Below are 20,885 nucleotides of genomic sequence, written 5' to 3' on the forward strand. Positions count from 1 at the left end.
CAACTGCAGAGCAACTTGCTGCCTGAGGCATGAGGCACAATTCAGATATGCAAAAATTCTTCACTAGGCTGAATAATCAACAGAAAGTCAGGAGATCAGTTCTCTTTTTGGTATGTTGAGTTTTGAGAGCTGCATTAGTCTTTTTGTGAGTTGAAGAAAAAGAATTCTATTAATTTTCCTTACTTTCAAGACAACGCATCTCAATTTGAAAGAAATAATATCACTGCAAACCCTTTCAGATACACACAAACTCATTTCACTAATATAATAAAAAGCTGCTTTGCGTCATCCTCGGGTTAAGTCCATTACTCTTTATAGTTATCTTGAGAACAGCAGCTCTTTTTGTTGTTTTCACATTTGGCTCACAAATGAACACACACGTAACACTTACGTAGCAAAGCCTTTGGCAGGGGTCATATTTTTTTAATTATTATAAAGAAATCATTGAGTCAGTGGTTACACTTTAAAAAGCACGAAAAGTCAGTAATACTCTTCTATTGCAAGTAATTCTCACTGATGCTGATGCATTAGTAGCCCATCTAGCAGAAATCATGGTGCTGAGTGAGAAATACATAGTTTGAAGATCTTCCAAGCCATAAATAGTCACACACAATAAACTGTATGCAATATAAATACCCAAAGTAGCACAGATTTTAATATACCTACTGTATTCATTGCAGGCTAAAGCTTATTGTAAGCACAACCCCAGAATTTGCCAAGTAATTCAAGTTTCTCCGTGTATTTTATGTGCAAGTGTCATGCAGAATCTTAAAAACCTTTGGCAGAAGTTTGTCCAGGAAGGCACTTTGTCATGTTGTTAGTAAGCAAGATGCTGCTCCTGTCTCTGCTCTCAATGATGGAGGTGTTTAAATCGTATTTATATGACACATGTAAGCAACAAACGCAAGAGCATTTCTGTTGTTAAACTGGCTATGGTGAGGCATTAGAGAGGAAAAGAACAGGGAAGAAAGAAAAGCCAAAGTGAAACAAAACCTGCCACACGCTGCAGCTGATCGCTGGCAAGTACTGTAATACCCACCCAGCCTTATACATCTCCTTTTAGTATGAGCCCAGACACCGCATGAGAGGGACCTCGTGTATCATCCCCAAGACCTGGACCCAGAGACACATCAACTCCAGTGCCTATGGGGTGTTGCAGTCACAGCCCCATTTCTATTTGAATTTACAGAGGAAATTAATCACTTTCCTTAGACCTTATTTCTTGCAATAAAGAGACAACAAAGAAAACATGGGTTGGGGCTTACAAGGCCTTCAGTATCCCCAGGAAGGGAGAGACGTTTTCCTCCTCTCTCCTTCAGCTCCAGGTGGTTTTGCAGCCATCGTGCAAGAGCCCTGGATTTGGGTCTGAAACACTTAAATGAAAAAAGAGCTGAATGTGTGTGCAAATTGGGCCAGATCAGATTTACATCAAGAGTTTGTTGCTTAACCGGCTGCAATCCCTTGTGGAAGCTTGTTTTCAAGCGCTGGTGGCAGTGGGGAGATGCCAGGAGCAAGGATAAGGCGCTGGAGGGGGATCTCTCGCAGGCCTCCCAGAGAAGTGAAAAGCCACCCCAGGGCACTGCGCTGACAACTGCACAGCGGGAGCCTCCTCCAAGCTGTTCTGTACATGCTGCACTAGCGATTCGTGAAGTCCTGGTGCTGCTGCATCTCTTCCATTTTCCTCCTCTTCCTTCTCTGTTAATGACTTTTCCCTAGGTCAAAAAACACTTGCACACATCCAGCTCATTCTGCACTATGGGGCTGGATGTCTGTGAAGTCTCAGGCCTATTTTTTGATGGGTTGAGGATGCAGGAGCTGGACTTCACATTTAAGGGTCTCAGCACTGAGAGGTGCAGTGGAATGTAGTTCTGGGGTGTGATTTTACCCTGGCTTTGCTGCTTCCTTTGACACTTTCAACTCTGGAGCCCATGGACTCCCCTGGATGGCCAGGGGTTCCCACCATGCAGTCAGATGTGGGTGGGAGGAGATGCGTGATCCCCTCTCCCAGTGGTCCCTTCCCATCCTGGGACCTTGACACAAACTGCTCTCCATAGTGATGGGCAGGAAAATATTCTCCCTTCATCTACATTTTGAGCTCAGGAGCCACAAGTGAGTAGTAAAATTAAACTCTTGCTTATGTTTTAAATTAGAGTGAAAGTCATTAGGCTGATGCCCAAAAAGCAATTATTTTTGTCACTTGAGGCTGAGAGGTTTGTTTCTGGGGACAAAGCCGCCCTTGGTAAACACTGAACAAGAATCAGGATGACTCCAGGGATGAACAAATAGATTTGCTTTTCCTCTTACTAGAAATCAACAACACCACCAACAAAAAAGCCAGAAACCGGTAGCTTGAATCTAGAGTCTGAATTAACTCATCACACAGTTTAAAAGACAAAAAAAAAGTGTGTGTGTGTGCGTGCACGTGTGCGTTGTATGTGTGTTTATGTATGTGTGTGTATCTATCTCTGTGTATGGAGAGAGGAATCAACCTAACTCATACTCTTTAACTAACGCTTTACTCGAATATTCTTTATTATACTTTGATAAGTGTTATAATTCTGTGAGAATTAAAAGCAATCAGAAATCTACTTTGCGGAAGCCAACCGATTTCTTTTTTACCCACTGGAAAATGCAAGCAAAATGGCAAGGGCTTTTGGCAATAGAATGTCCAGATAAATATGCCAGATTCCTTGCAAATGGCATGATTAAAAATAGTCACAATGCTGCTAAAAACTGTTATTAAATGGAATAGAAACTATTGTGTTAATATATTCACAGCCTATAATTTATTCTCTGAGTGTATGTAAAAGGAAAGGCTATTTTCTTTGAATTTTTCCTATGCTGATATTGTAAACTATATGACAGATGGGTCAAGTCCTGATTGCAGTATTCTAACATTTGGAATAGCAAGTAACATATTTGATAGAGCTGGCAAGTTTTTATATATGATTCAACCCAGAATATAAAAGCCACTAGAATTCCAAGTTGAAAATAATTAAATGAGCTGGAAACGATCAGGAACCACACATTTTTAAGTGACAGATTTTTTTACATGTTTAAATTGCACAAGAATATTTTATAGCTGCCTTTAACCAACAGTGACGTTTAATTCTAAAATGTGTAATTGATATTTGCAAAGCAATTAATTCCTGTGGCTCATTATTCTATTGCTAAATGTACCTAAGCATTGGGGCGCTGACTTCAAGTCATCGTTTTTAGTACACCTTCTCTGGATTTCAGAGTTTTGAGGGAATTAACCTATTTCAGTTTCCTCCCATGGCTGTGTGAAGTGCGATTTTATACTTGCATTGAATTTTTAGCTTTCTGATTGCACAGTATTGTAGGATGTTCAAATCTGCTGACTTCTAGAATATGTGTTGTCAAATGGTGTCATTACCGTGTAATATTTCAAGTACCGATAAGCAAAAACCCAGCAGCTTATGCCATTTGTACTTGAACTTTCAAAGTTTCCATCTTTTTGTCACTGTTTATGAAGTCATTTGTCTCTTTACTTTCGGTGTCTCTCTCCGTCATGCCCAAGCAGCCCGTCCGTCCAAGCCTAAGCCACCGGCTGGGCCACCATCATCTCCTCAAACGCAGACTAACATGATAAATCATATGCTCAAAGGCATGGCCAAACAGCCGCCAAGTACTGTAATAGTCTTCCTTCCTTTTATTCAGTGGTTTCCTAGTCTAGCAGTCGCTTGTGTAGCAGTAGAAAGCTAGTTCCCATGTGCAGCTTTATACCAAATACCTAGCGCGATGTGGTAGGTTTCAGAGATTTATAGAGGTAGCATTTATTTCAAAATGTCCACATTTTTTTGTCTAGCAATGTCTGACATATGCAACATTTTCAAATATCAACGTCAGCACAAAATAACATTGTTGTTGCATAACATTTTGCATGAAAACTATAAATATGTATGAGCTTTACATGATGTTGGATGAAATGTTTGATAAGTATATCGTATACGTTTCATGTAACTGTCAGTGCTCCAGCTATCTTAGCAGAATATTCTGATGTATAGTAACTTAACCAGGGAAATATTTAAAATAAGAAGAAAAAAAATTAAGATTGACATCTGCTGGCTGCCAAAGTTGTATAAGCATCAATATTTTCTTTAAAGACAGCATCTCTGAGCAGTTGTTCTTATTAACACTTTTGTCTTTTAGTTGTATTTGAGAGCAGATCAGTGTTGCAAATGAGAATGGGCCTGATGCTGCTCTGATCAATGGAAAAGCTTCCCCTTGGCTTCAGAGGTGCAGAAACAACCAGAGCTTACTAAGGAACGTGTCTTTGGGCTCCTGCAAAAGGAAGAGGTTTCTGCTTCTTGTAGCCAGTGAGGTGCTGGATTGGATAGGAGGAAGAGTGAGGAGTTAACCAGCAGTTCTCCAATTTCAGTATTTGCCCAATAAATTATAGTAAGGGGAACCTGGATTTTTTTTTTTTTGTTTGCTTTCAGTGATACAAGAAACAAAAGGAAAAATGGAGAAAAAACCCTCAAGGCCCATGTCTATGGCATAAGTCAGCAAAAACAGAGTTCATTTGCATGGTGCTTTACCGTGCTGCACCTCTCAGCCAAGCTGAGCACCTGCAATGACAGAGCTGACCAGGCTGCTGAGCTCCTTGGAAAACCAGATCATGTACCCCTTGCCCAACCACCCAGATGTGACCATCCTGAAGAATATGGCTTTCATTTTCATGGGAAATTTGTTACCTGGACAGGTAGTCAGGGAAAACTAGGAGCAGGCAAGATTCTGAGGGGAAAATTTCAGTCCTCAAAGCTCACTAAGCCTTCAGCAAGGCAGGGATTTTTGCCTGGGGGACCCAGCAGAGCAGAGCTGTGCCACCCATGTGCAACCACAAGTTTCTGTCCCATCAGCAAGGAAGACCTAAACACTAGCAAAACACTAGTGTGTGCAGAAGGCTGGAGTTGAGATGCCAGCACCCTGTGTGTTGGCACGGCCCATGCTGCTGGCTTAGCTGGGCTCCTTTGGAAATCCCAGGGTGGTTGCTGGTAACAGCGCTTCAGTGCCTGCACTGCTACATTTTGCTGTGTTGTGGACATGCAGTCAACCAATTTCAGATTGATTTGTGCTATTTGATTTTTGGTACTTGAACCATTTATGAATTCTCCTTCAATATTGTGGAGATGCCAAAATATACATCAGTGCAGAGGTATGAATTGGCTGGTGTAGCTACCAAAGTGCGATGCTGTTCTTCACCCTCGTTGCACCAGAGATGGATTGGCACCCGGTTATTAATCAGAGGGACAGATCTGTAGCTAACTTTGTGACAGGCAGCGTAGGTGCAGCCAGGGAGCAGGTCCTGTGCTCCGCTTCTCAGAGCGATCATCACAGGGAGATTTTGGACACCTCAGGGAAGTGAGCCATGGTGAGCTCACAGAAACCTCCTCACTTGCACTCAGCCAGCTCTGCAGAAGCTGTCGTTCAATGAAAATGTGATCATTTTCTTTTTCTCTATATTATTTCAAGTCAGATTTTTAGCATCTCAGATGTTTAATGTGCTGTTAATAACACAAATTACCTGAAGGATTGTAATTATATTATTGTTTAAAGTCTTCAGAAAATGCTGCAAAATAGTTCAACTATACCTAAAAACCAAGCTCCAGGATTTAAACTCTTTGGTTTGTTTGCGGGGTTTTTGCTGTAAAGTTGCATCTTTTTTCCCATATAAATCTTACGTATGAACTCCTAGTGGGATTTAGCACTTTCCACTCCTTCCAGCATGCGTAACTCCTTGACCCTTGTGGAGTTAAATCCTGGAGCAAGGCAGACCTGCAGTCTTTGCTTTCAGTAGCAGGTGACATTTAAATTTCTCGAGTCTGGCAATTTATTAAAAGTACAGATTTGTTTGAATTGATCTTCTGAAAAGAACTTTAAAATCATATAGACATGATTTCTGTAATAGCATCATCTACATTGAAGGATACATATTGTTCATGTATTAGTGGCCAGATGCTGTCTTTAGGGAATGTGATGTTCTTATTTGAGCTCAAAAAGAGCCAGCATCTCACCATAAAGCAAACTCCGACAGTATTGTGAAATTTAGAGCTGGAGCACTGCATTTTCATAGTATAATAATGAACGTGGCTTTCTGGTTTGCTCAGTACTAATTATATAAGCATTTAACATATGCATGAAAAGATCTTTAAAGCTGTAGAATATTATGGGATTATATTTATTCTTTTTCTTTTTAAACCTCTAAAATAACTTTACTGTATGTCTAGCTTTTCATTCTACCTCCCTTTTAACTTGAGTTCTTGTACTACAGAGAATGTAGGCCGGTTAGTCACACCAGCTAAAAAGTTAGAAGATACAATACGTCTGGCAGAGTTGGTAATTGAAGTCCTACAGCAAAACGAAGAACACCATGCAGAGGTGAGCAGCGGTGCCCTGTGAGCTCGTGTCCCCCTCAGGTCTGCAGCGGGCTCCGGTGGCTCGTGGGGAGCTTTGCATATCTGTGTGATGTCTTCCCAACTGGTGCTGGTTTATCCTCTTGGAAAGCCAAAAGTGTTCTTAAGTAATGGTGCTCGAGTGCAATGAAGGCAAAGTGACAGTTCAGGAAGATGGCTTTTGCAGAGGGGAGGGAGGGCTGAAGGAGGAACCAATTCAGTTCTGCTCTCCTCTGCGTCAGTCTGCAGCCTTTCATACAGCGCCAGCAGGAGACGAATCTGGCCAAATATACTCACCACCAACTACATACAAGAGGAGGCCTGTCCACTTTTCAAAAAGGTCATATTTCCAAGTAATGCCCTGTGTCTGTGCTTCCAGGCAGCATTAGTGGGGTCCCTGCAGCACGTTACGGCTCCTGCTGTCCAGAGCTGGAGCAAGGAAAACCACCACAAACCAAAACGGTTCCTTTTTTTTTGTCCCTTTCTGAGCATTCAGGTTGTTTCCAGGGGTTCCCCTGGGCCCCTGCGGTATGTGATTAACTCACCTGGTTTCCTGTTGGCCTCTTCTGCCTTGGCTTATTGGGAATACCTCAGTTACTAGTCATGGAGGTTAGGATGAATTATTCTGTTACTCATTATTTGGGTTATCTAAGGCCTTATGCAACCACTCTTTACTCTTCAAAGCACTTTAACAGAAAGATTCGTGTTTTAAAGCCACTGAAACCATGTCATAGTCAAATATAGACCAGAAAATCGTGAGGCTTGATCCTGGAAACACTTGACCCCACAGGCAGCTGACATTGCTGGCTGTGGTCCCGCTCTCATCACGTCGGGATATTTCTGCCCGAGCAAGTGACGTTGTGTACCCATGTAAGTATTTGCAGGATTGAGCCCTGAGTTCTCTGTAAATCTGGTGCTCTTGGATGCATATTGAAAAGTTGAGAGTTTTAACGTTCAGAGTGAACAGTTATTGTTTATGACTGTAGGTAATGTAACACTCATTCGCTATTTTCTCTTTTCCTTCCCATTGAGATATATATATATATTCACTATATTTTGCATTAGGAGCATTTGATAAATAATTTCGCAATCACCTAAAAATCATTCCAGTGTATATTAAATTTGCAGTATAATTTAACTTATTGATAATACACAACAATCCACAACACCCAACTAATGCCTGATTGCATATTTAAATTTCCTCCCTGTTTTTCTACTGTTCATTCAATCTTGGATGATCCTGGCAGGGGAAAGAGGTATGTGACTAAACCGAATGAAACGAGTCACTCCTGTCATATTTCGTGCATGCCCTCTCAGTGCCATGTTTTCCTACTGGGATTTTACCCGGGTTGCCCTCGCTTCCGTAACTTTGACCGAGGAATGTAACAGCAACTTCGAGTCGGCTGCTTGCAAAGCTGGTAGCCTGACACAGGAGGGTAAATGTGGCATAGCAGTCCATGCATGTAGCAATGGGTATATTTTACAAGCGCTGCAGTTACATCCCAACACAACCCTACCTGCCTGGACTCTCTCCTCAGCCTGTTGTTACCTCTGTCGTTCTGCATTCACCTGACCTCTAGTACACTGTGGTGGAGGTGGACTAAGTACTACACGAGTGCCTAGAATGGTAGTGGTCTTCCTCTGGTTTTGTCTGTATGTGCCTTGTACTGGATATACAGTATTTATATGTAGAGAGAGAATATACGGGGTGAAGAGTGAAATAAAGCGAGGGGATGCTCAAGAGCACTGCGCTTGCACCCGAAATATGACAACCTATGCAAGGATAACAAGCGATTTATTCCACTCCTCACCAGCACAGGCTGGATGTACAACCAGCCGGGAAGGAGCTGCTTTTAACTCACAGGTTATTTTGGAAATCGCAGACTTGTGAAGGAAGTGGGTACAGGGCCGGTCGCATTCAGCCAGTCATGTCACCGAGATCCTCACCAGGAGGAAGACTCAAAACTGTTCTCCAGCATCTTTTGTGTCACAGGGTTTTGATTAGAGACAGAAGGTTAATGCCAACACGGATAGGAAGCATCCCGGTCCCTTGTTCTGAACAGTGACCTGGAAGAGTGAAATTCATCTCTCTCCAGAAGCCCGGCACGCTGTCGGTACGTTATCGAATCCCTGTCCTGAGGGTGGCTCTGGCATTTCAGCAGGGTATAGGCAGTTGGCCAGCTCTCTACACTTTGAATTGCTCCCAGAGGAAGAGAGAGAAGAGGCTGGTCAGTTTATCACTCATTTTTATTACGCATTGTAGCCACATCGTGCTCTCACTGTGCGATGAGAGCTGCTGAGGTATTGCACTTTTGGGGTTTCTCCAAATTATTTCAGGTGATCTTTTTTTGTCCATTCACCTGTAGAAGGTTCAACCTTCAAGGTGCAACTCTATGGTCTACTCTGAGTGGTCAGCAGAAAACGAAATTGCACTGCTTACTGAAGAAATGCCTTCATTTACTGAAATCCAGTAGTTTCTGCAGTTAAAACGTGCCGTTTTCTTACCCACATGGCCATCCAGGCAGACTCACGAATGAGAACCCAGAAAAAATACTCAGAGCATAGAAAACATTCCAAAACCATTACGAAGTACCATGTCTAGTGAGTTAAGTTTGTCTTACCCATTAGGAGGAAGCAAACCAGTGCAGGCAGAAATGTAGCAGAAACCATGTGCCTATGTCTGTAATCTGTGAGAGCGGGAGGTCTCTGTCATTGTGTCATCTCTCCCATCAGATGTCTCCTAACTCCCTTTCTCTTCCTCTGGATGACTGATGACAAATGCCAGAGACAATGCCATTCACCTATTTTTAAACTTGTGTTTTCTCTCTCTATGTATACGTATGTGTATATGTATATATGTATTTTAACTCCTTGAGGTCATACATATATACATGTGTATCCATGTGTAAAATATACAATAATAGGTGTGCTTGGCTAGAAAGCACACTTTTTCCCCCCTTCACACTGTGTTTTTAAGCAAAGCAGGTAAGTAGATGGTAAATAAATGAAATGTTACCATCTTGAAGGAGGTTTTTTGAGTATGGTGTTACCTGAGCAGGAAGGTTCTGCTCACCGAGAATAGAGAGGAGGAGGCTGAGGATCCTGACATAAGTTAGGGACTTATGGAGCTAAAATTTGACTTTTCCAGCAAAAGGGAAACTGTGACTGGTTTGGGCATATTTTTTTCTCAGTAAATGATCACATGTTTTTCTTCACAATTTCTTTTAAAAATAGCTTTCTTTTCCCTTTTTCATGGAAGCAGGTTTTTATTGCAGGACTCTGAAGTTTTATGTTGAGATTTGTTGCAGAAGATGCCACTGGTCCTTCATAGAGACCATTCTTTGCCCATAGACCTGTGGGCAGTCTCTGATGGGGTAGCAGCGTGGTGGGCTCTTGGCAGGCAGAGGCACAGCCAGAGAAAACATCTCAGAGCAAGGACAGCCCCAGCATCCTTCTTCAAAACCACAGATGAGTGCTGCTGATTTAAGAGGACCCTCCACAGCCCCATTGCTCGGCATCCACTCGTTTCCCGCCTGCACTCTGGGGAGAAGGCTTGAGCAGGCACCAGGAGCAGACCTATGTCTTACTGTTTTGGTTCCTGGATGGTTTCTCAGCATTTACCACCTCCTGATGCCACAGTCCAAGGCATCCATCTGTGCATCTTGTTGGATACCAGCACCAAACGTGTGAGGAAGAGCCGAAGATTATCACCACAAGTGCTCAGCCCTCCAAGCTTCCTGACTGCAAACACCAAGGGCCACCATCACCACTGCTTCTGAGCTTTACAAGCACCCCAGGGCAGGAGCTGCTGCAGCAGTACCATTGCTTCCACAGAATCAGCTTCCTCTGCGTGCATGGGGCTGGAGACAGTTTGCAGATGAAGGAGCCCAGTGTAGCCACCTTATCCCCATGCCATGACCACAGGGACATCATAACCTGCTGGTGTTGCCACTCTGGGCATGCCGTTTGCCCAGCCTGCTCCAGGGCATGCTGAAGCTGTGCCTTCATGGCACAGCCCACCTCATCACATCTTCACCCCCATGGAAGGGCAAGCCCAATACTTAAATTAATTTGGGGGTTAATCGGTTATTTTGGTTGTTTTACATCTTGGATGCACTCTGGGCACATAATGCCCAGTGCCACATCCAACCAATCCATGTCTTCATACCAGTTTTATATCGACTCATGGAATAATAGCAGGGCAATGTCATCTTCTTTATATTTTGGAGGAATGAAGGAGTGGAAATAGACACAAAAACCTCCTACCAATATCACTGGTAGCTGAAAATTCGGGCCAAAATAGGAAGAATTAAAGGATTCCATGGCAGTAACCTGGTTTTGGTGCACTGTTCCCACTCCATGGCAGCTGGAGTTATGCTCTGCACATCAGTGCAGTTCATCAGTGAATGAAAGCTGAGCCCTGGGAAAGTGGAAGTCCATTCTGCTTATTCCTGTCTGCTAAAATACCCCTCCCTGACTATCAATTCCTCTTCAACCTGGTTCATCTATTCCCAGTCTTTTCCCTTTTATCTGCAGTCTTGCGCCTATGCTAGAGGTCTCTTTTTCTTGCAAAGTGCTGGAAAGCTGGTTCTTAGATCCTTTAAGTCACTGAGTAATTTCCTATCACTCCGAAATGACAGCACATGGTCCTACCAACAGCACTTCTCATATTGCATGTTCCCAGCCAGAAGTGATTACTAAACACGCATGCATGCGTTCGCAACATTCACATCTGAGCCATGTATGATGTGAATGTCACGTCAGAGAGCCCGTACAGTGAATTTGAAGGACCCATGTGCATGAGAATGAGTTACTTCACTGATATTTTTTGGTTTTCAAGTTTAGATCTATTTTTTTCCTGCCTCTGTGAAATTATAGGCTTGCCGTAGATATTTTTTGTTTTATCTTGGCATGTTGATAATAGAGCTTTGTAATTGGTTTCCTAATCAGTAGCATTATGAAGGTGGCAGTATGTTTCTATGGGTGCGTAGAGCTAACCATGTAAAATGAACAGTGCTGCAATAACTTCTACTGGTGATGTTGGAAGTATCTCTAAAGAAGAGTGTGAGTGATTTAGGGCAGATTTTAATGTCTTAGGTTTCTGGTTTTCCAAGACAAACAGATGTAGTGAATCCAAATAACATTTGAAAAACACAGCAGAAAACCCACAAGCACAGTGAAGAAACTCCCAAATTTCTCTACTTTCAAATAAGAATGACTTGATTTTTTCCTGATAATTAACATAAAGATAAACAAAAGGCATTTATTGTAAATTGAACAGACAAAACCTCCTCTGCCACATTACAGCGGCGTGCCTTTACGGTGGAGCTCTGAGTAGATCTTCTGCAAGAAACCTTTGTATTAAAATAGAAGTGCCTAATTGCTGTGATTAGCACTGTCTGTGCAGGCCAGCACCTAAAGCACTGTTCTCTTTACAATAAAGGTAGTTTCCATGGGATGCACTATATTTTTTTTATGGGATATGTGGCCTAACATCTTTCCCTGTGCTTTATTAAAACTAATATTCTTCTCTATTATCTTTTTCTACCAATTCTGAAGGCCTTTGCTTGGTGGTCAGACCTAATGGTTGAGCACGCGGAGACCTTCCTGTCACTGTTTGCAGTGGATATGGACGCTGCGTTAGAGGTGCAACCCCCAGACACCTGGGACAGCTTTCCGCTCTTTCAGCTCCTAAACGATTCCCTCCGTAGTGACTGTATGTATTGTATTGTATTTTGGTCATTTCTCTTTCAGTGGGCAGCTCAGGTTATTGATAGTACTTTCAGTCTCTCCACACTGCACAGAGAACTGAGATGGATAGAAGTTTACTGTGCATATTCTTTTAGCACCAGCTTGATTTTGTTCCATTCCCACTAGAAAAAAGCACACAGACACCCCTTAAATGCCTCAGTCAAAGGTGAGAAGTTGAACTTTTATTTTGCTTCATCTTCTCAAGTCTCTTGGAAATGGCTGCCTGATAAGCAGGGCATTAGGTACTCTATCTCACTGTCATTAAATGTGCGTATCGTTTTCTATGTGTGTACTGCATTTATTTAACACAGAGTGAAACAGTACCTGCTTTAAAAGATTTTATTGAAGGAAGGAAAGTATTACGGTAAACAGACGCAGGAATAGTTCAGGAGAATAGTGCTTTGTGAAATAAGGCTCTTCTCCGAAACACATGTGCCCATGCCTTTAAAACCTGTGAGGATTTGGCACTCTCCAGCTGGTCCGAGCATTCCCCAGGGATCTGGTGGCAGAATTGGCATTGCCATCAGTTAAGTCCCAGACCAGTACTCCAGTCAGCTTTCTAAGACCACACAAAAAAGCCAGGGACTCATTCTGAGAGAGCAATTTCCAACATCATGGTAGTGAGTAACCAAAGAAGAATGGTTCTCCTACCAGCTAAAGCCAGAATGTTTGCCATGCCATGTTTCTTACATCCATTTTATTCACAGGAAGTAATAATGTATTTGTAAGTTTGACATTAATGGAAAAGAAGGTTTGTTGTCTGTTCATTTGTTTGGAGTAAGAAGCCATTCTTTCTGTCTTTGTCATGAACACTGGTGCCTGATGCCAGCTCCTGTTATGTTCTTGAAGTTTCTTCCTGTTTACTGACAAATTCGTTGTGTAATGAAGTGCCACACTGTGGTTTGTTACAGAGGTTTTAGTAACAGTAGTGTCTTACTATACTTTTATTTATCTATTCTAGATAATTTGTGCAATGGAAAATTCCACAAACACCTCCAAGACCTGTTTGCTCCACTTGTTGTTAGATATGTCGATCTGATGGAGTCCTCAATTGCACAGTCAATTCACAGGGGCTTTGAGCGGGAGTCATGGGAGCCAGTAAAGTAAGGAAACCTCCTTTGATACAATCGGAATTTGGGTGCAATGGATGGAGATTCGTACAGAGATGAATTAGCAAACATTAAACTGGACATGCAGACAGTGCTGTAGATTTTTCTAGTTTAATGCTAAAAATAGAAGGTCTGATCTCTTCAGGGTTTTCAAGTTAATGAGGGAAATGGTATTGGCTTTTTGAAATGCATTGCTCAGTTTGAACCATGTGCCTTTGGACAGGGAAGCATGAAAACGTAAAAACCTTCTTAGCTGGCATGGCTTTTTGGATCCTGTTCCAAAGGGCCTTTTCCAATGCTGCTTATGAATTCAAATAGCTCCTTTTCAGAACAAAACCTCCTTGCTTCACTGTGTTCAGTCCAGCCCTATAACCTGGGTGAGTCATTGCTGTACTTACTCTTCCCAACACTCGTTTTTTCCACCCACCCCGTGGAGGGTAGTGCGGCGTTGTCCTTCTCGTATCAGCCCCACGGCTGATGGCTGCACATATCCCGTATCCCAGGGCAGCTCTGCCAGGTCCCAGCTCCCTTGCCTGTAGGATTAGGCGTGCAGAAACTATAGTGTAACATGGGCGAGATGATCCAAGCAGAATCAGTTATTAAATTTGGAGAAGTAGGAATTTACCAGCAAGAAACTAGCAGCCTGAGAGAAACCCAAATTGAACTCAAGAGCTGGTGAATAAGAAGAATGTGGCGTGTGCTTTGAGTTACTGTTGTTATTTCACAGGTTTTGAAGCATTGCTGAACCCTGTCATGCTTGCTCTTAAAAGCCAAGTCAAATCCCACGAAGGAAAAGGACTGACTTTTCCTTCTAATGAAGGTATTAAAAGAGAAAGATCGACCTTTAGCAAACAGCACGAGTCTGGTGGTGCCTCAGACAAGGGATTGGGACCAGGCGACCTCTGAAGAGACTGTTTTCCTTGCTTTTTTGGGGATTCTCTAGGCAAAGTTAAGTGGCACTGTACTCTCAGAGGTTGCTGTATAAAAGAACGTGTGGTCTTTTAGGGCTTTTCACACCAAATATGTTCCGTTTACAAGGAAAAGAGATTTTGTTCGGCAGCCAGCCTCCCATATGCAACCTGGAGTCTGAGTACCCAGGTTTTTTCTTTTCTTTCTTGTGCATCCTCAGCATCCGTAAGGATTCTGCCTGCCAAGTCTCAGGCTTTTTCTTGACACCTGATCATCCCCTCTGTTTTGAGTGGGGTTAAGTGGCTGGCATTCAGGAGCCTCTCTCACTTTCCATTTGCTGTCTTTGGCCTGCAGGCTAACAGGATTAAAAATCCTAAAAAATCTTGTTTCAAATAAGCAGATGTGACCCAGAAAACATACAAGAAATAGATCTTTCGAGTAGGAGAATGCCATTTTTACAGCCACTCCTTCAAGCTGAATTGCACTTCGAAGTTAGCATTAACTTTAGTTTCAGAGCTCTGCTTCAGTAATGAATATGTTTGTATTAACTTGTCTCTTATGAAACAGAGGCAGTTAACTCTGGGTACGTGTCCACCTCAGTCAAGCAGTCAATAAGCAATTCCTTCTGCTTTTTTCTTTTGTCAGAAGCCGACATCATTTTGGCTTTTAATGACTTCAGTGGCTTAACCATAGACATCTATAGGCTCTTGGCTGTGGTACTTGCCTGTCAAAATGCTTTATCCCTGGGCATGCCATTATCTTTAATTTTCAAGTTATCTTTGATAGTTGACAAACATCTTTTCTTAGTTCTCTTGTAATGGTTATTCCCTTCTGGAGTTCCAGTCACAGAGTGCTTTGAGCATCACGTTTTCAAGCAAAGCCCTGAGTGGACTATCTGTCTTACAGACTTGGGTATTTAAAAGATTTCCTCCAGCAGGAAGGTGGATGCTTTTCACATGAAGCTTGTGTCCCTCTGGTGAAAAGATGCACGCAGGGCTTTTTTTCACTACCTGGTACTTTCTTCTTGTGTCTTGCACACACAAGTGTGAGCTGCAAATGCTCTCTTAAGGCAATGTGAGCCAGTGAAGGAAGGCACCAGTGAATGCGCAGAGGGTGTCACATACAGGAGTGTGAGGGCGAAGAGGGGTGTCATTCCTAGGATCTTGTGACACTTCTGATGGGCTGTTCAGAACTAAATGTTAAGGCATCTTCATCTTTTGCCTCCTGGGCAGACCACCTGCTCCTCTTTGTCTGATCGACAGTGAACTTGCAGAAGAACTCAGATCAGAGACTGACTTTGTTTGGTGTACTCTTGCATCTACTGCCTTCTCCCCCCACATATCCACACTGCCACACAGTTGAATTTCTGACCATTGATTCTTAAATGGTTTGGACCAGCCAATTCCCATCCAAGTCATGGCCTTCCATTGCCACCTCTCCAGCAGAGCTCTTTGGGAGTTGGAAAACACTGCAGTGTGTTTTCCCATGGCTTTCCTCTGCTTGGAAGAAAGACCTTCTTTTTGGCTAGAAAAAGCAGATCATTGTGGCTGTCCATTCCTCTGAGCTTACCATTGTCTTGCTTTGGATCTCTACAGTGGATTATGAGAAGGAAATCTTATCATCTCCTGTTAACCAAGAAATTATTCCACAACACAGAGTCTTTTGAAAGGGTTTCTCTATGCTCATACTTGCAATCAAGGCTGAAATATGTAGCCCTTCATAACCTGACCAGATGGCAGTTTGCGAGCATGTATTTCTTCTATTTTCATTGCTGAATACTCTGCACCTTATGCTATGAGGAGTTAGGTATAGAAATCACGAACAGAGAGAGAGATACTGTTAAGTATTGAAAACATGGGGGGAAGAATCATCGATGTAATGTGCTCATGAGGGCTATGTAATCTGCCTCTGCAGAGCTGCTGAATTTGCAGGGGGTCCGTGCCCTATAGCTAGAGCAGCTGGTGTGCTTGTATGAATCCACGCAGAGAAATGTGGAACACTTGTCCTTCGCACAGTCATCCAAATACGGAGGATACAGAGTAGGTCTGTTCTCTGGTGAGTTGAGAGGTCTTGGAAAAGTAGGGTTTGCAATGGGGTTTTTCTCATGCTAGCTTCTCGGAGAATGCTGATTTATCTTGCAGCCAGCAGACACGTACGTGTGTGTGTGTGTCTCTCTGTGTGTGTCTGTGTTGAAAGATCTTTCTGAGCAAATGCTAAAGCCGATGCAATGACAACCAGTTTCACGCACTTGACTAGGATGTTACTCACTGACCTATGGCTGTCTCTACTGCACTGTAGTCCTGGCTTTAGCATCTATTAATTGCTCACTAACCCTTTGCAAACTATATATAAATGTATCATTAATACAAATGTCAGAACTTCAACAGTACGGTTTTACTAATCACTTTATAAGGTTGTACTACTACAAAATGCTAGTGAAAAATGTTTCCCCTTAACAGAAGCACCGTTGTAGTGAAAATGAGTATTTTTGTTACTATTCTGGGTGTCAGTCACAGGAAGAGCACAGATTTGACTGCCTACTTCACTATCAAGCTCTTTGCTTCACATCAAGGCTTTTGTGAAAAGATTTGCTCTTGAGCATTTGCTCTGCCTAGGCAGCAAGGTTGTAAGTGTTTATAGTGATGGGAGAGACAGGCGCTTGCATCTCCCATCACTAAATCATTTCAGGCATCCTGTAGGAACTGAGCATTTCAGTATGGACAAGGGTCTCATTTAGCTCTATTCTGAAACCAGGAGATAACTCAGAGAAAATACTGTGATTTTTCTGCCCTCCTTTCGGTACTAGGGCAGCTCTACAGGAGCAGCCCCTGTGCAATTGCATCTGTTTTCTGTGGTGGGTGCTCCAGTACAGTGTGAGCGTTGGGATGTTGTCCAGGGGGATGTTGCCAGTCTGTTTGTGCTGAGAATTTCCCAGCAGACAGTACAGGTGAACACCATTTACACAGCTAACAGGCACAAATGAGGCTGAATCAGAAGAAGCCAAGAAACAAGCAGTACAGCTCCAGAGTGTGCATCTTGTATCAAACGTATCAGGATCCAGTTCTGAAGCTGAGTCGTCTTAAATCAGACAGCCCTCATCTTGTTGATGCAAATGCCCACATTCCCTGCCTGATGGCTGAGGTTATATTTAGCCATCTATATTAAATAGGCATGGCTGGCTTCTAGAAACAGTTTCTCATCTTGGACCTGTAGCTTTATGGTCTGAGCAACTGTAGGCTGGAACATTTGTTGATAATATTAATCATTTTTTACAGGTCTCACTGCAACTGTTAGTCAGATAATTAGAGCAGTTGAACCTGCAAAACTGTGCATGTCAATTCAGGAGAATATTTTTAAAATTAGTTACTGTATGTTAACATAATATACTCCATTATTTTGCTGTTTTGTTTTGTTTTAAGAGTACTAACTTATTCTTGCAACATATCCTTGCATCAGCAAAATAATGTGTTGTATAAAAGAAATATGTTTCCGTGTGAATATAGTATACTGTTTACTCTAGAAGTCATATTTTATTAATACAGTGTTTTTATTAATATAACACTGTCACTTCTTGAATTTTAATATTAAAACCAAAGGTCCTCTGATTTATGTATTTACCATCTGGCTAAGTTATTTAAGTTGCTTTTCCTTATACATTTATATGTTGTCCACCTCTTGCTATTTCTTTATTTATTCCATATCAGTATCTTAACCACATGCACTGCCATTTCTGAAGATTTAACACTCTCTCAATCACTATGGAGTCCGTGTCTCATTCAATAATCATATCATCTTAATAGCAGATACAGTATGAATGGAAACAATAGACAGCTTTGTTACGTTAGTAAGTTCTCATATCTGCTTACTGCCTAACAAAGAGAACAAGCAGATAACATGAAGCCAAATTTATTAAGAGTCATAAAACAAAAGAAAACAAGAACAGACTTTTTTTTTTCCACTAGAAAAAGACTTTGGATTGTGGATTTCTTCTCCAACAAGGGATTTTGTGCACAAAGGGAGAATGAGGATAAAGTCTATTCCCTAATACTTGCCACCAATGACAAGCTGAGCTCTTGCAGAGATGTGGTTCAAACCATCTATTGCGCTAGGAAACATTTATTCAGTATAGCCAGCTCAATTCCATTACTTTAGGGTTTGATACCTAAAATTTTCAGTAAGAAATGGAGTTAAAAATGTGACTTAAGGAAGTTGCTAAGATTTTAATATGCCTTAAAAGACATAGTGTGTAATTTGATAGTTCTCCAAGAGTCCAGATAATGCTGCCTGTGCAGTAACTAATGTAATCCAGGGAACTGAGAGATCTCCTAAGGAGGCACGTTCTGGTGTGGTCACTGAGCCGGGAAGTTTGGCCGCTGAAGCTGTGCCCTTCCACATCAACAGAAAAGCTTTAGTAGGCTCAGCAGTGCGGAAGCTGAAATACTGAAGTCCTGATTCTATTTTCACTGAGCCCAAGTAATTGTCTGGTGAAAATGGTGTCAAAGCATCAGGGTTTGTTCCTCAAATGGGATTGTAAAGCCATCTATGGATTGGGTACCACTGTGCCATACAGTGTTACTGGATTAAAGCAGGAACAAGTATGCCTCTGAAATTGGCTTCTTTTCTGTGAGCCAGGAAACATGGGAGTTGGGGAGTTGAGTTCCAACTCTTCCAGATTCCAAAATCCCATGACATCTTTAGTTTACCTATATAAACTAAAGTAAAGTACTAAAGTAAAATATAACAGTGATGAGATACTCATTAAAACAGAATTAGACCAATTATAACATCTAGAGACCTAGCACACTAAAATACACCAGAGTGTTTAGCAAACTTTGGGCTTGCAGTGCTGTTACACCGCACATTGTCTCAGGAGAGGATGTTGCATTAAATAAATGCATTTTTAAAAGATCTCTATTTGCATAACAGTCTGAAAAGATTTATTGAAGTCGTGGTGCCCAAGTGCACATGCTTCATGAATTAACCTTTGAATGTCTTAATCACCCCATGGTGATTCCAGCCAAGAAACATTCACATGACAGTCCTGGATTTCAGTGCACTTCACTCACAGTGCACATACGTAGAGCTGGGCAACCTGCAGGACCCATTTTCTCCCCACCCAGGAATGCAAGGGAGGATCAGGGCAGGAGTATTCACTGAAGAACAGTGAACCCTGTGGTTCACTGTTCCATTCCTCCAGATGAGCTCATCTTCATTATTTGTATAGTATAAGATAAACAGAGAGGCTTTGGAGTGAAATCCCGACTCCATTGAATTTGGTGGCAAGAAAAACTCTTCTGAAATTGTGCAGGGCTGGAATTTCAAACTATCTAGTTAGTATTTTGAATCCCAGTTCCCTAGTAGATCTCTTAATTTAGCTCTTTCATCCAGCCTAACTGAGAATCGGTCCCTTACAAGAGAGATTTTTCTAAGGAAAGGCTGCTCTCTGCACTTTGAAGTCATGTCAAGACTGAAGCTGGAGTTACTTTCTATGGGTGTTAGAGTACTGTCTTAATTTGCTTCTTTGTGATTCTTCTTCTCATTTTGATTTTTCTTTTTAAGTAACTTGCTTTTTATTGCACACCCAGTGCACTTGAGCTTCCATACTCATGCTTCCTTCTGAAATGTTTTGCTTTAGTTTTTAACTGTCGTCATGCTGTGAACTTTGCAGATTTGTTTATGAGTGTCACGTGCTTCTGCTACATCTGCATTGTCACTGTTATGGTATTTTTTTCTTTCTGTCTGTTTCTTCCACAGGAGTTTAACAAGTAATCTGCCCAATGTGAATCTACCAAATGTGAATCTCCCTAAAGTACCAAATCTACCAGTTAACATCCCGCTAGGCATCCCACAAATGCCTAGCTTTTCTGCACCGTCATGGATGGCTGCTATTTATGATTCTGAGTGTGTATTCAGTTCAAATTAGATCTCATTTAAATTTAAAGTAATCTTGGCATGGATATGTATTGTTTGTTTCTGTGCATTACATAAAACTTTAAAGAGTGATACAGTTAATTAGACGTTTTCTGAATGAGACACTCGTGAATTTCTGGCTTCTGTATTTTGGGGGGGTTTTTTGTATAAAGCTGGAAATTTTGCCTTAGTCCCACCAAGAGTTTGAGCAAGTATCTTGCTTTACAAAATAGCTGTCAACAATGGGACATGGTCTGAACAACGTACAAACCACAGAACATACAATGAAAGAACTTACTTACAATTACATTATGTGTCTCAGCAAAGAGTTTCGTCCAAAAGAGAAGAGGAACCAATTTCAATGCCAGTCAACCAATTTCTGTGGACCAGATGTAGATCTAAAAGTGAATGTTATTTAATGCAATTTCCCAGATGATAAGAATCTTTGTCTTGATCTTGATGAAATGTTTTAACAAAGAGGAACACCCTGCATTCATGTTGGGGGAGGCCCCCGAGAGCAATTACAGCTCCATAACCATCATTACAGCCTGAATAATGCCGTGACCAACTAAAGAAAGATATTTTTAATGTGATCTTTAGATTGTGGCCTGAAAAATCAGGCACAGTGTCAAAGCAGTTGATCCATAGTAGCCTTGTGCTCTGTACTCCCAGCTCCCTGTGCAAGTGTCCCAGGGTGCACAGATGGGTCTCGGAGGGGACATGCCACAAATGCTGAGTACATATTAGGCAAGTTCTCCTCTTATAACATATTTCCCTTAAAAGTCCAAGC

General features: G+C 41.9%; 1 protein-coding gene across 1 annotated transcript in view; it reads left to right on the plus strand.

Annotated features, from left to right (window-relative positions):
* CADPS (Ca++-dependent secretion activator) overlaps positions 1-20,885 on the plus strand; it is a gene marked incomplete at both ends in the record, with an annotated part of 149,784 nt that overhangs the window by 108,840 nt on the left and 20,059 nt on the right. The window contains 5 exons of the mRNA XM_010015858.1: positions 6,296-6,402; positions 7,664-7,672; positions 11,976-12,132; positions 13,129-13,270; positions 19,940-20,086. Of these exons, the coding sequence (XP_010014160.1) occupies positions 6,296-6,402; positions 7,664-7,672; positions 11,976-12,132; positions 13,129-13,270; positions 19,940-20,086 (562 nt within the window). The remainder of the gene's footprint in view (positions 1-6,295; positions 6,403-7,663; positions 7,673-11,975; positions 12,133-13,128; positions 13,271-19,939; positions 20,087-20,885) is intronic.

This window comes from Nestor notabilis, unplaced genomic scaffold (assembly GCF_000696875.1).
Source record: "Nestor notabilis isolate BGI_N333 unplaced genomic scaffold, ASM69687v1 scaffold5876, whole genome shotgun sequence".
Classification (NCBI taxonomy): domain Eukaryota; kingdom Metazoa; phylum Chordata; class Aves; order Psittaciformes; family Psittacidae; genus Nestor; species Nestor notabilis.